The sequence below is a fragment of the Physeter macrocephalus genome, chromosome 12, assembly GCF_002837175.3.
Source record: "Physeter macrocephalus isolate SW-GA chromosome 12, ASM283717v5, whole genome shotgun sequence".
NCBI lineage: Eukaryota > Metazoa > Chordata > Mammalia > Artiodactyla > Physeteridae > Physeter > Physeter macrocephalus.
In genome coordinates, this window is record NC_041225.1 from 43,133,419 (window position 1) to 43,149,544 (window position 16,126).

The 16,126-nt window shown below is 33.7% G+C and overlaps 1 protein-coding gene across 2 annotated transcripts in view; it reads right to left on the reverse strand.

Moving 5' to 3' along the window:
• Positions 1 to 16,126, reverse strand: part of ATAD2B (ATPase family AAA domain containing 2B) — a 148,942-nt gene that overhangs the window by 82,451 nt on the left and 50,365 nt on the right. For both annotated transcript variants that reach the window (XM_024118530.3, XM_024118529.3), the window contains exons 12-14: positions 14,869 to 15,043; positions 6,779 to 6,867; positions 257 to 416 (exon numbers count right to left, since the gene is read on the reverse strand). In XM_024118530.3, coding sequence (XP_023974298.2) covers positions 257 to 416; positions 6,779 to 6,867; positions 14,869 to 15,043 — 424 coding nt within the window. The remainder of the gene's footprint in view (positions 1 to 256; positions 417 to 6,778; positions 6,868 to 14,868; positions 15,044 to 16,126) is intronic.

The window sequence follows — 16,126 nt, forward strand, 5'->3', positions numbered from 1 at the left end:
TAAGTAAGCATCTATAGTAACCTAAAAATCATACCCTTACTTCCTAAAAATCATAAACTTTCTGATAATTGTTAACAAAAAAGATTAAATTATTCAATAATTACAAGAATTTTTTAAGTAGTAACTAAGATATCCAATAAGCACAAAATTTTGAAAATGACAACTCAAAAAATACCACTTTCAAAGTATATGTATACATATATATACATTTCATAATTGAGTCACAAATAAATCTTAATATATCAAAAACTCTTACCTTTTGATCAGGAAGGTTGAAAAGAAATTCTCTGTCAAAACGACCAGGTCTCCTGAGAGCAGGATCTATAGAATCAAGTCTATTTGTAGCACCAATAACAACAATTTCGCCCCTATTGTCTAATCCATCCATAAGAGCAAGGAGGGTTGACACTATAGAGCTGTAACAAAATTTTCAGACAAAATTTTAAATTTTAAAAATGGAAGAAAGAAAAAGTTGCAAAAATTGCTGCTTATACTAACTTCTATCAGTCTTAAAGACTAAACAAATGGATTTTTATATCCATGTTCACAAGTACAACTAAGTTCCATTTAACTTTCTCATATTACTCTAAACAGGTTTAAGTCTTCTGCAGATATAACTGACATACAATACACTGAATATATTTAAAGTATACAAATTGCTAAGTTTTGAAGTATGTGAAACTATCACCATAATGAAAAAAAGTAATATCCATCATGCTCTTCTTCATGCCCTTCAAAATCCATTCCCCACTACTATTCTTTGACCCAATCCCCTGGCAACCACTGATCTGAGTTCTGTCACTATAGATTAGCTTGCATTACCTAAAATTTTATATACATGGGATCACACAGTAAGCACTTTTTTTTTCTGGATTCTTTCCCTCAGCATGATTATTTTGAAATTCACCACATTGTTGGTTTAACAATTGTTTATTCCTTTTCATTGCTAAGCAATATTCCATTTTATGGATGGATCCCAATTTGTTGATTCACATGTTGATGGACATTTAGACTGTTTCAAGTTTTTGGCTATTACCAAAAAAGCTGTGAACATTCATACAGGTCATGAAGATGTTCCCATAGGTTTTTTCCTAAAAGTTTTATACTTTTACCTCTTAAGCTTAGGCCTTCATCTTCTTAACCTTTAATGTTTACAGAATCTAAAATAACATCATATTTTGTATTCCTAAATATTGCTTTATCAGTGTCTTTTTTTATCATAGCCAATTGTGCAACAGGTTGGTCAATTTTATTTTTTTCAAAGAAGTGACTTTCTAATTTCCTGATTTCTGCATATCTGTTTGCAGTTCATATACAGTTAGCTATAATTTTTTATTTTACTAATACCATAGATTACTTAGAGTTAGAACAATAGTTCTTGATAAAAAACATAAAATTCTCTGCTTACCTTTTTGTCATTTGTTTCTTATATTTTGTATATTACTAAACTTTGGAAATTAGTTGTGATTTAAGGCACAATATATGGTCAATTTTTATAAATGCTGTGTTTGTTTGAAAACAGTGTTCATTCTATATTTGCCTTAGATAAGTATGCCCACAAGATCAGATTAATATAATATAGTCATTCAAATAATCTGTAGAGAATTCATTTTATGCTCATTTGGTCTATTAATTACTGAGACGTACATGATATCTCTCACAATGATTATCAATTTGACTCTTTGCAGTTCTGTCAATTTTTGTTTTATACAGTTTGAAATGTAGTAATTTGGGAATTATAAATTTTGAACTCTTACATCTTTTAATAAATTGAAGATTTTATCATTGTAAATTGATCCTATTTTTATGTATAATAATGCTTTCTGTCTTAGTCTCTTTTGTCTAATATAGCAATTGTAGCTTTCTGTTAGTATGTACCTGATACACTTTTATACCATTTCATGAATTTGACTATTTTGGACATTTTACATAAATGAAACAGTACAATATGTGATCTTTTGTGTCTGGCTTTGTTTCAACTAGCAAAAAGTATGTGAGGTTCACCAATGTTACATGTATAAGATTAACACATGTAGCATGTGTCAGAATTTCATTCCTTTTTGAGGCTGAATGATATTCTACCATGTGGATATACCACATTTTATTTAACCATTCAACAGCTAATGGACATTTGGGTTATTTCCATGTTATGGCTATTATGAATAACACTGCTGCGAATATTTGTGACTAAGCTTTTGCATCCCTTTTTCCCACCATTTGGAACCTTTCTTATATGTATCCTTATATGTATTGATATTTACAGTTTCACAAGTAAATACATATGTTAAAATTACCAAGTGTACTCTTTAAGTATATCAATGAGTATATATAGTATTCTGTATCAATTATACCTCAATAAAAGAGCTTTAAAAAAATCAGTAGTAGGGCTTCCCTGGTGGTGCAGTGGATAAGAATCTGCCTGCCAATGCAGGGAACACAGGTTCGATCCCTGGTCTGGGAAGATCCCACATGCCATGGAGCAGCTAAGCCCATGCACCACAACTACTGAGCCTGCGCTCTAGAGCCCACAAGCCACAACTACCGAAGACCGCATGCCTAGAGCCCGTGCTCCGCAACAAGAGAAGCCACCGCAACGAGAAGCCCGTGCACCGCAACAAAGAGTAGCCCCCACTTGCCCTAACTAGAGAAAGCCTGCGCGCAGCAACAAAGACCCAACGCGGCCAAAAATAAAAATTAATTAATTTTTTTAAAATATCAGTAGTAAAATAAAAAGGAGATTCTAAAATATCTCCAAATATTCTCTTTAGAAAAGCAAGAGATGAAAAACATAGGCAGAAAACACACATAAATAGAAAACAAACATGAAATGGTATTCCCCAATTCATTTGTGTCAATGATTACATAAACACTAATGGATTAAACTTTCAAATTAAAATGAAGAGATTGTCCAGTTAGGAACACAAGACCCAACTATGTATTATCCACAAAAGTAATACTCTAAATATTAAGACACTGAAAGGTAGGTAGTAAGTTAATGGAAAAAAAATGTACCAAGCAAAAAACATCAGAAGTCTAGATTAGCTTAATCATTATCTAATCATTTCATTAGATTCTAATGAAAATAGATTTCAAAACAAAAAGTATTAACAAAGATAAAGAGGGGCATTTCATAATAAGAAGGCAACTTCAAAATAAAGACATTCAAAATAATAAATGTGTCTGCACCCAAAACAAAACTTCAAAATAGATGAAACAAAAACTGGCAGAATTAAAGAGACAATTCTACAATCATAGTTGGACATTTTACCACATCTCTCTAATGTTCATAAAATAGACAAAAAAAAAAATCAGTAAAAACACAAAAGATCCTGCATAACATTATTATAACCCTGTCTTACTTGATATATAAAGAGAATATTATACCACAAACAGCAGAATACAAATTCAAAACACAGACAATACCTGGGACATAAAGAAAACTGCAGTGAATTTAAAATGACTTTAAGAGTTATTGTTTCTGACCACAATAAAATTAAATTAGAGAAACTAATACAGTGTTTTATGTTAATTATACCTCAATTTAAAAATTAAATTAGAAACAATAAGATAAAAAACACAACTTGTAAACTAAACAACACACTTCTAAATATTCATTGTGTCAAAGAAGAAATGACAAGAGGAATTGGAAATTATTTTGAACTATAGGACACTGATTATATAAGAGGTCAAAAACTGGGAGGCAGCTAAAGCAGTGTTTAAAACGAAATTTATAGCTTTCAATGTCTATATTAGAAAAGAAAAAAGTTTCAATCAAAGTCTAAAATTCCATCTGAATAATCTAGAAAAAGAGAAAACTAAACCTAAAGCAAACAGAAGAAACAAACAAAAAGCCAAGAAAAGTCACAATGCATGTTGCTAAATGCATATTGCTAAATGAGAGAAGCTAACCTGAAAGATTACATGCTGGATGATTACAACTACATAGCATTACGGAAAGGGCGAGGGTAGAGAGTAAAATAATCATTAGTGCCAGGGACTGAGGGGGTGGGGTGGGGAGGGAAAGGAGGGATGAGTTGGTGGAGCACAGAGGATTTTTGGGACAATGAAAATACTCTGTATGATACTATAATGACATATGCATGTTATTATACATTTGTCCAAACTCATAAAATGCAAAACACCCAGAGTGACTACAGACTTTGTGTGATTATGATGTGTCAATGTAGGTTCCTCAATTGTAACAAATGTACACTCTCTGATGAAAATGTTGATAATGAGGGAGGCTGTGCATCAGTGCAGGCACAGAGTAAATGGAATAATCTCTGTACCTTCCTCTCAATTATGCCGTAAACCTAAAACTCCTCTTTAAAAAAGATTTTTTTTTAAATTACAAAGAACAAGGTTGGGGGCTTATACTAATAAGACTCTATAAATCTCTCAAGTAATTAAGTCAATGGTATAAGGATAAACCTAAAGATCAACGGAACCAACAACACTGTAAAGCAATTATACTCCAATAAAGATGTTAAAAAAAAAAGGAGTTTGGGATTAGCAGATACAAACTACTATATATAAAACAGATAAACAACAAGGTCCTACTGCATAGCACAGGGAACTATAGTCAATATCTTATAATAAACTATAATGGAAAAGAATATATATATGTATAACTGAATCACTTTGCTATATACCAGAAACACAACATTGTAAATTAACTATACTTCAATAAAAAATATAAATTATTTTAAAAATTTGTCAGAAAAAAACAAAAAAAAAATCATGAATATGAGCAGGGATGTAGATATAAGGCTATTCATTGCAGCAAAGCCTAAAGACTGAAAAACAGAAACAATCTACATATCTAACATTAGAGTATTATTTAAAGGTTTATTCTTCCATAAAATGGGATAGAATATAGTCAATTTATTGTAGATTAATGTTTAATAACATGACAATTGTTTACAATAATTAGTACAAATACAGTATGTTACAAAGCAGAATTTACAGTTTGATCTAATTTTGATTAAAGAGTAATGTAACACAATGTTAAGAGTGATTATTTGTGTGTGCTAATTTTACTTAAATTTTCCATATTGTCTTACTTTGCTTATTTTTTTAAATGTTCAACTTATGAGGTAATTTTTAACTTCATAATGAGAATATATTTCTAAAACCAACATAACAAGTTAATTTTTTATCTGCTTGCTAACCATTGCTTACAATTATACCTGAAATTTAATGAACACATAAATAAATTCTGATGACTCATTGAAAAAAAAAATTACAAAGAACAAGGTTGGGGGCTTATACTAATAAAACTCAATAGAAATCTACCAAGTAATCAAATCAATGATATAAGGATAAACCTAAAGATCAATAGAACCAACTAACAAGTCTAGGAATAGACAACTTGATGGTCAATTTCTGACAAAGATGCCAAGTAATTCAATGGAGGCAAGGTAACCTTTTCAATAAATGGTCCTGGAACAACTGGAAAACAAAATATGGAAAAAGTAAACTTCAGTCCATACCTTGCACTAGCTATAAAAATTAACTCAAACGCTTACCTTATGCTGACATATGAATGTTAACTTTAAAACGAATCACTGACCAAAATTTAAGGGCTAAAACTACTAATACTTTAGAAGAAAATATAGAATTGCTGACAAATTGGTTTAGGAAATTACTCTCAAGACACAAAAATATATACCAAAAAAATTTACATAATGGGCTTCATCAAGACTAAAACCTTTTGATTTTCAGAAAGTCATATTTAAGAAAAAGGCAAGCCAGACTAGTAGAAAAATTTTCAAAACATAGATCTGACAAAGGGCTTGTTTTAAGAGCACATAAAAAAAATCTTACACTACAATGAGACATACAATATGATTTCTTTTTTTTTTAAAGGGTAAAATATTATAACAGACATTTCACAAAAGAAAATATGTAAATAAGCAATATGTGCGTGCAAAGATGCTCAATATTATTAGTCATCAGAAAAATGAAAATTAATCCACTACTACACACTCATTAGAATAGCAACAGTTAAAGAGAGTAAAAATACGAAATGCTGGCAAGAATGAGAAGCATCCCAAATCCTCATACATTACAGTTAAAAACATAAAATGGTAAACCACTTTGGAAAGTAGTATCAATTTAAACAAACATTTACCATAGGATTCAGCCATTTCTCTCTAAGGTATTTACCCAACAGAAATGAAAACATATGGTCCCATGAAAATGTGTATGCAAATGTTCACAGCAGCATTATCATAATAGCCAAAAATAGAAGCAAACCGAATCTCTATCAGAGGAATTAAACAAATTGTGGTACACATACAGACATACACATACACACAGAGACACACACGTTGCCCAAGGACTACTACTCAGAAATTAAAAAGAACAAAATATTAGTGTATGTGACATGGATAAATTTCAAAAACATTATGCTAAATCAGGATTAGGCATCTTTTTCTGTAAAGGGCCAGAAAGTAAATGTGTTAAGGCTTTGCAAGTCATATGATCTTTCTCTCACAACCCCTCGCTCATCTCTGCTCTTGTAGTGCAAAAGGAGATATATATAACGCAAAAAGCAATGAATATGGCTGTGTTCCAATAAAACTTCATTTACAAAAACAGGGAGAAGATTTGGCTCATGGGTCATGGTTCGCTGACCCCTGTGCTAATGAAAGAAGTCTTCCTCAAGGGCAGAGGTCACATCTTATAAGCCTCATAGCACTTATCCAAGAGCTAAATCTAAATACTATGTCAACAAATAAAAAGAATTCAACATAATCAGATTAGGAAAAATTACCTGTGGATCTGATCTTGCCTGCTAGAGCGAACTGGAGCTAATCCATCTATTTCATCAAAAAATATTATAGAAGGTCTCATCAAATATGCCTAGTATAAAAAGAAAACAAACATTTACTGTATTAGTTTTCATTTTTAATTTAATTACTGTATTTTCTTAATAGGTAATATAAGCAAATGGTACAACATGCAGCAGGTAAGAAAGATTATATAGGAAAAAGGAAAGCTCCTTATCACCCCAGACTCTAACCACAAGGTCTCCACCCAGTAGACAACTACTGTTTTCAGTTTGTTTATTCTTCCATATGTGTCATTTATACACATACAAAAACATGTATTTTTAAACACACTATTTTTTAAACACATTTAAACACACTATACATATTGCTTTTATTGTATAACACAGCCTATTTTATGTTACTGATACATTTTAATTAGCTTACATGTAAGTACATAAAGATCTGCTTCATCCTTTTTTAACAGCTACAAAATGCCGCACTGTATGGATGTGCCGTAATTAAACGAGTCCCCTACTCATGGACATTTAAGCTGTTTTCAATCTTTTCCTATTATCAATAATGCGTGAACAAATATCTGTGTACATTTAACATTTCACATGAGTATAAACATATTAATATAAAAATTATAAAAGTGGAACTTATGGTTCAAAAGGCATGTGTCATTCCTAATTTAGATACTTGCAAATTACCCCACTGATGTATCAATATACCCTCCTCACCAAAAATATTTAAGACTGCTCACCAACAATTTATTATCAAACTTCTTGTTCTTGACTAACTTTTTAAGATAAAGGATGTTACCTCATTTTCATTCTAATTTTTATTTCTATTATCAAGGAAGATGAGCATTTTTCATATCTCAAAAGAGCCATTAATATTGCTTTTTCTACACAAGTTCTGTTCATACCCTTTGCCAATTTTTCTATTGGATCATTGGTCTTCTGCTTACTGATTTCTAGGAGCTATATTTACTTAAAAATTAGACTCTCTCTATGAAAGGAAATGAAAATATTTTTCTACAAAGGGCATCATCTTTTGGTTTTGCTTACCATATTCTGTTGCCACACAGAATGTAAAAAAAAGATTTTATACAGTGGATTCTTTTCTTCCATAGTTAGACTTTCCCTACTCTGAGATTAGAAACAAAATTCTCCTGAGTTTTCTTCTGGTACTTTCACAGTGTCATTTTTCTCACTAAATCTCAGATCTATGTAGAAACTTGATTTAAGGTAAATAAGTTTTAGATTACAAATGACAACTGTTATATAATTTACTCAAATTAATATAGTTTATTTTCATTTCAAAATTACTTAAAGCTAATTCTTAGTTCACAGGAAGGTCAGCTTATTAAAGAATGGATACAAATTTTTCATTTCTCCCTTACTGATAACGATATTCATTAAACATCCAGTGTTCTCTAATAATTTTATTTTTATTTATTTATTTATTTATTTATTTTTGGCTGCATTGGGTCTTTGTTGCTGCACACGGGCTTTCTCTAGTTGCGGCAAGTGGGGGCTATTCTTCATTGTGGTGCATGGGCTTCTCACTGTGGTGGCTTCTCTTGTTGTGGACAGAGCATGGGCTCTAGGCGAGCAGGCTTCAGTAGTTGCGGCACACGGGCTCAGTAGTTGTGGCTCACGGGCTCTAGAGCGCAGGCTCAGTAGTTGTGGTGCATGGGCTCAGCTGCTCCGTGGCATGTGGGATCTTCCCAGACCACAGCTCAAACCCACGTCCCCTACATTGACAGGTGGATTCTTAGCCACTGCGCCACCAGGGAAGTCCCTCTAATAACTTTAAATGAAAGACAATTCAACCACAAAACTTTGCTTTTTTTGAAAATCAACTTTATAAGGCTAGAATCATGTAATAAGAGAAGAGTAAAGATTTAATCATTACTTTTACATACATGAAACACAGCTCTTTTTTAGAACTATGGCCTCACACAATTGCAAAAAGGAAGTACAGTGTATTTAACACCAGTTATTGTGATAAGCACTTTACAGTTGACCTTTGTATACATGGATATTTTTCAATAAATATGTTGAAACTATTTTGGGGGAGATTTATGACAATTTGAAAAAACTCACAAGATGAACTGGGTAGCCTAGAAATAGTGAAGAAATTAAGAACAAAGTATGTCATGGATGTATAAAATATACGTAGATACTAGTCTATTTTATCATTTACTACCATAAAATATACACAAATCTATTATAAAAAGTTAAAATTTATCAAAACTTACATGAATAAACACTGTACCTGCTCCATTTACAGTCGAGAGAAATGTAAACAAAGATGCAGTATTAAATCATAACTGCATAAAACTGTGGTACATACTGTAATAATTTCATAGCCACCTCCTGTTGCTATTGCGCTGAACTCGTGTTGCAAGTATCCACTTAAAATGCCGTGTGATGCTAATCTTCTCGTGAGCAGTTCCTCTCTCCAGTAAATTACATATCACAGTAAAAAGTGATCTCTTTTTACTTAAAGTGATGGTGCATATTTTTCTTTGTGTTTACTGCAATACGGTAAACTTTAAATAACACCATGGGACCTATACAAAGTGCCATTATTGATGCTGGAAGTGCCCCCAAGAAAAGGTATGACATTACAAGAAAAAGTTGAATTGCTTGATATGTACTGTAGATTTAGGTCTGCAGCTGCAGTTGCGGCCATTTCAAGATAAACGAATCCAGTGTAAGGGGTATTTTTAAAAAAAGAAGAAGAAAAGGAAATCCCTGAAGCTCTTGTTGCAGCTACACCAACAGGTGTGAAACCTTGAACTTTCTGCAAAATACCTTTTTATCTCATATTGAAAATGCAGCTATTATGTGGATGCAGGATATAAGAAAAGCATTCCTGTAGACTCTAATATAATTCAAGAAAAAGCAAGGTCATTCTATGAAAACTTAAAGCAAAAGGAAGATGAAAAGTCTAAACCTGTAGAAATTAATGCCAGCAAACAATTTTAGATAGAGGTATGTGCATAGGATAGGGATGATGAATTACAAGGATTTATGGAGCTGGATCATATTACCGGGAACATAGGAGTGAATTCCTGCCCCAACCAAAAGGCATTCGTGCGGATTTTTTTTTTATTCAAGTTAACTGGCTATTCCAAAGTTGTTTTTTTTTTTTCCTATTTTTGACGATTGGAGCCCTTCAGATGCATGATGGAACTGTGTTTTGCATTTTTTGGTAAAAGAAGCAAAGCAAGGACCTGGAGATATATGCTGGAGCAATCTCCTTGGAAGGATTCAGCATAAGTAGATGGTAAACATTTAAAGGGGAAAGGGAGGGTTTGTTTGTTTTTAAACATTTATTTATTATTTATTTATTTAATTTTTGGCTGCGTCGGGTCGTAGTTGCGGCACGCGGGATCTTCGTTGAGGCACGCAGGACCTTTTGCTGCGGCACGGGGGCTCTTCGTTGCAGCGCACGGACTTCTCTCTAGTTGCGGCATGCAGGTTTTTCTCTCTCTAGCTGTGGCGCATAGGCTCCAGGGCTCATGGGCTCTGTAGTTGTGGCACGCAGGTTCCAGAGTGCATGGGTTCTGTAGTTCGCGGCATTCAGGCTCTCCAGCTGAGGCACACGAGCTCTGGCAGGGGCTTAGTGGCCACAGCATGCGGGATCTTAGTTCCCTGACCAGGGATCAAACCCGTGTCCCCTGAACTGTACGGCAAATTCTTTACCACTGGACCACCAGGGAAGTGCTGGGGTTTGTTTAAAATAGTAAATCAGTAAGTCACTTCTAAATTTAAAGAAAACAAAATTGGAGTTGAAGAATAAGTAGGTTTCCAGTTGGCTATTGCTATTTTTCTTTGAAAAAAATAAACATTTTTTTAAAAATTAAAAAAAACAAAAAAATGTCAAGGTAACAGGAGAAGCACCGTCTGCTGACCAAGAGACAGCAAACAAGTTCCCAGACACAATTAAGAAAACCATTGATAAGAAAGGGTATCTGCCTGAATAGGTTTGTAATGCAGACAATAGTGCCCTAGTCACATTTATTAGTAAAGAAGAGAAATGAGCACCAGGATTCAAGGCTGGAAGGGATAGGCTAACTCTACTGTTTTGGGCAAATGCAGTCGGGTTTACGATCAGGACTGCCTTTATCTATAAAGCTACTAACCCCAGAGTCTTGAAGGGAAAAGATAAACACAAGCTGCCCATCTTTTGGTTGTACAAGCAAGCCTGGACAATGAGAACTCTTTTTCTGGATTGGTTCCATCTGTGCTTCATCCCTGAAGTGAGGAAGCACCTTTCCAGTAAGAGACCCACTTTTAAAGTTCTTTTGATATTGGACAATGCCCCTGGCCACCCAGAACTCGATGAGTTCAATACCAAAGATGTCGAAGTAGTCTACTTGTCCCCAAACATAACAACTCTAATTCAGCCTCTAGATCAGGGGTTCATAGGACTTTTAAGCCTCATTACAGACAGGACACTATGGAAAGGATTGTCAACACTATGGAAGAGAGCCCCAATAGAGAGAACATCATGAATGTCCGGAAGGGTTCCACCATTTCTCTCCATTATTGTTAGAAAAAGCCATGAAAGCCACCAAGCCCAAAACAATAAATTCCTGCTGGAGAAAACTGTGTCCAGATGCTGAGGGTGACTTCACAGGATTTATGACAGAGCCAATTAAGTAAATCACAAAAGAGATTGTAGATATGGCAAAAAAAAAAAAAAGGTAGGGCATGAAGGGCCTCAAGATATGAATCTTGGAGAAACTCAAGAGCTAACAGACATAACACCAGAGGCACTGACAGAAGATGAAATATCCAGAAGATGGATATGAGTGCTTCCGAACTAGTGCCAGGCAATGAGAAAGAAGATGTAGAAGAAGCAGTGCCAGAAAACAAATTGACCTTAGACAACCTGGCAGAAAGGTTCCAATTACTCAAAACTGCTTTTGACTGCTTTTACCACATGGACCTGGCTATGATATGGGCACTGAGACTAGAGCAAACGGTGGAAGAAGGATTGGTACCATACCTTCTAAAAATGGTACATTTTTAGAGAAATGAAAAAGCAAAAAAGTCAAGCAGAAATTATGTGTATTTTCATAAAGTTACACCAAGTGTGCCTGTCTCTCCTGCCGCCCCTTGCATCTCCTCCACCTCTTGCACCTCTGCCACCCCTGAGACAGCAAGTCCAACCCCTCCTCTTCCTCCTCCGCCTCAGCCTGCTCAACATGAAAATGACAAAGATGAAGAGCTTTATGATAATCCACTTCCATTTAATGAATAGTAAACAATCACCATTCTGTAGAGTTAATAAACTTTCTATTATGTATGTGTGCCAGTGTCTTCATGTGAAAATCTAATAACTGTACAGCAAGAACTGTATGAGACATTTTTGTCATAATTACCACTTAAAGTATTCATTGTGTAGACTATCGTGTGCAAGACTTGTACTGAAATGGCCAGCATATCCTTAGATAGGTATAAGGTGAGTGATATTTAATAAAAAATTAATAATATGTTCATTTGCTTACAGTTTTATACCATTGCTTTCAGAGAACTATATTACTATACAGCATGCCCCTCTCTCGTAATTGGAGAAGCTGCATATCAGCCAATCATCACAGGTAAGAGTTTTTTTCTTAATATAACAATGTTTCCATTACTGTATTATGAATATGACTATTAATTTGTGTATGCCATAAAAATTTTATAACAATTCATTCACTAGTGTATAGGCTAGGCTACCATGAAACAATCATACTGCTGCTTCTTTGTTATCAATGCATGAATCATTATACCTGTAATAAATATGAATTTCTTTTTCATATTATCTTTTCGTTCTTGATGTCTAGTGTTAGTTAATATGTATAACATCTACAGTGTTTTGTATCATATAAGACAATATTGATGTAGGTTGAGAGAGAGAATTCATCTTGTATTCAGGCAACATAAAATTTTGGTTGTGATAAATATAGTACAGTACTGTAAATCTTCTATGATTTTCTTAATAACATTTTCTTCTCTCTAGCTTACTTTATTGTAAGAATACAGTATATAATACACAATACAAAACATACGTGCTGTTTATGTTATTGGTAAGGCTTCCTATCAACAGTAGGCTATTAGTAGTTAAGTTTCCGGGGAGTCAAAAGTTACACACAGATTTTCAAATGCACAGAGGTTGGTGCCCCTAACCCCTGTATTGTTCAAGGGTAAACTGTATACACTTCCTTTCGGTGAAAACTCACAGTAGTCCAGTTAGATAGGTATTATTTCCCCCATTTTATAGAGGAGGCAAATAAGGATCAGATGCTTTCATTTACTTAAAGTTACATACTTAAGAGTAAAGCTAGATATAAACTAACACTTTTGTGACATCAAAGGCCAAACTCTCAGCCAATATATTGTACAGTCATCCCTCAGTATCCATGGGAGACTGGTTCCAGGACTCCCCGCAGATACCAAAATACGAGGATGCTCAAGTCCCCTATATAATATAAAATAGCGTAGCACGGTCAGCCCTACATATCCATGGATTCCACATCTGTGGATTCATCCAATCGGAGACGAAATTGTTGCCTGAATCTGTGGATGTGGAACCAGCAGACACGGAAGGCCAACTGTACCTCCTTCATCTCATTTAGTGAATAGATCATATACTTAATTTAGGAATGTAGACTCTTTACATTAAAAAAGACAAAAATGACTATGAGCAGTTTTTTTAAAAAGAAAGCAAACATTTCAAATACTCTTACCCACAAAGAAAACTAAGAAACAAATAAAGTAAATATAGATTTAAAAAGCAGAATTATGCTATGGTTTTGAATGAAACCAAGAGACATTCCTACCCCAGTAGGAAGTGGCAAAAGGAATAACTGACAAAAATTTAAAATTAAGTCACGGACAATTTGCCAGCATTCCCAAGCTAACTCTTCCCTAATCCATCAATGTTATTTTATATTATTTTCCAATTATTATTAAATTCTCTTGAAACATGAAGACTGCATATGTTTGACTTCCCAATAGACACTGAGCACCTTGAGGCTGAGAATTTTACTTTATTCCTCTTTCTAGAGCCCCCATTACCTAGAACACAGCAGTTTTTAATACTAATATAACTAAAAATAATATTTGAAGTGCTTTACCAATTACAAAGGACTTTGATACATATCAACTCAGTAATGGGTCTTCAACAAATGCTTGCTGAAAGCATTTTTTTAAATGTCATGTGAGTTTCCTTAAACATAACAAAATATAAGTTGCATTACCAAGTATGAATTACTTCCTCCAGTAGCTCAAACAATTAAAAGTAAATTTACATCAGGACTAATTTTTATAAGTATTAGGAAATGATATTTTTAAAGTTACTGTTATATAGAAATAGTAAAGACAGCCTACATGATATTATTCACTTACCTTACTCTGCCTTTTAAAAGCATTCACTTAATACTGAGTTCTTCCAGTACCATATTTACAACTCATGAAAATAAGTAATATACTGCTTGCTGAGATTTCTTGCACAGATATTTAACTTTTTGTGCTTGTTCTACTTCCTCAGTTAGATTATAATCTAGTGATATATATGTTATATCCAGGGTTCTCAAAAGCACTTAACAGGGCTTCCCTGGTGGCGCTGTGGTTGAGAGTCCACCTGCCAATGCAGGGGACACGGGTTCGTGCCCTGGTCTGGGAAGATCCCACATGCCGCGGAGCAGCTGGGCCCGTGAGCCATGGCCGCTGAGCCTGCGCGTCCGGAGCCTGTGCTCCGCAACGGGAGAGGCCGCAACAGTGAGAGGCCCACGTACCGCGAAGAAAAAAAAAAAAAAAAAAAAAAAAAAAGCACTTTACATGGTATTATATGCCTAGTAGGCACCTCAGTAAATATTTTGTGAATCATCTTTAATTAGTACTAGTGAAACTGCTATTAAATACCTCTAAGGCATACAAATTCAGATTACTGATCCTAAATTTAACATTGGAAATTGACTGGAATTGATTGGAAAATATGACTCGTCATGAACTGTTTGTATTTATAGACCAAATGTGTTAAGTATTCTAAAGAAGATATTCTCATATTACCTGACTTCACTTACCTGATCGAAAAGAAGCCTAAGTTGCCGCTCAGATTCTCCAACCCACTTACTTAGACAGTCTGCTCCTTTTCGCATAAAAAAAGCCACCTTTTTGTCTCCTTGACTGCACTCATTAGCTAACGCTCTGGCAACCAAGGTTTTACCTGTGCCAGGAGGGCCATAAAACAAACAGCCCCTAGAGGAATAAAGAATCAATAAAAGTAGATAAATGTTACCACCAGCACTAATAACCAATACAAAAGCATGCACCCCCCATATAATTTTGTACTAATGTATATTTTATTATTAGACACTAATATAGCTTTTTGTAGTATACAGACAAAAGTTTCACTTTGTTGAGAGTCCTCAAGGATGTTCTCAAAGAACCAAGCTTTGATACACAAGAAATAGTTCAAAAAGAGTAGAGAGTAATTTGGCAAGCTACATCAAAATTTTAAAGGTACTTTCCCTATGACCCAGAAATTTCACATTTTAGATTATATCATGTAGAAATAATCAAAAGAAAGTGATCAAGATAGATTTTTTAAAGAACCTAAATGCTATCTACTAACAAGGGACAGATAAATACACCACTACATCTGTAATTTAAACACTAGTATGATGTCAGAAAGAATAATACACACATTATTTATTGATATGGAAAGGTGTCTATAATACATTGTAAAGTGAAAAATAAAGTTACATAAGGGTATTATTGAATAATCTCATTTATATTAAATGTTTAAATATGCATAATACAGGCAAAATATAAATTTAATATATGCATACATATATAAAAGCAAGCTGTTCATCCCTAAGGAGTAGGATTACTTTCTGCTATAATACTTTTTGTTTATAACTCCATTTTTTAAAGTTTCTCCCAAGACTATACTACTTTAATGGCTTTGAAAAAATAACAATTATTTTTAAAATTCAAGTTATATCATATAAGAAGTAAATAAACTGCTACTATGATTTCTACAAGCCACTGCAGAATTACAGGCCAACTCTTAACCCACTCAAATAGGAGATGACTCTTTAACAAGATTTTCTGCATCCTTAAACACATGAATAATAAACTAGAAACACATGAATAATAAATTAGAAATAAAAAGGGATATTTCACAGTTTAAGTCTATATGCACATCTTCAAACTATTTTATTCTGCCCAGTTTCCTTTGACATAATTTCTCAGCCTTTCCTAATAGTTAACTAGCTAACCACCTCATGATCAAACACAATTAATCTGATCATAAAAATAAACTATCAAGCTTACCGT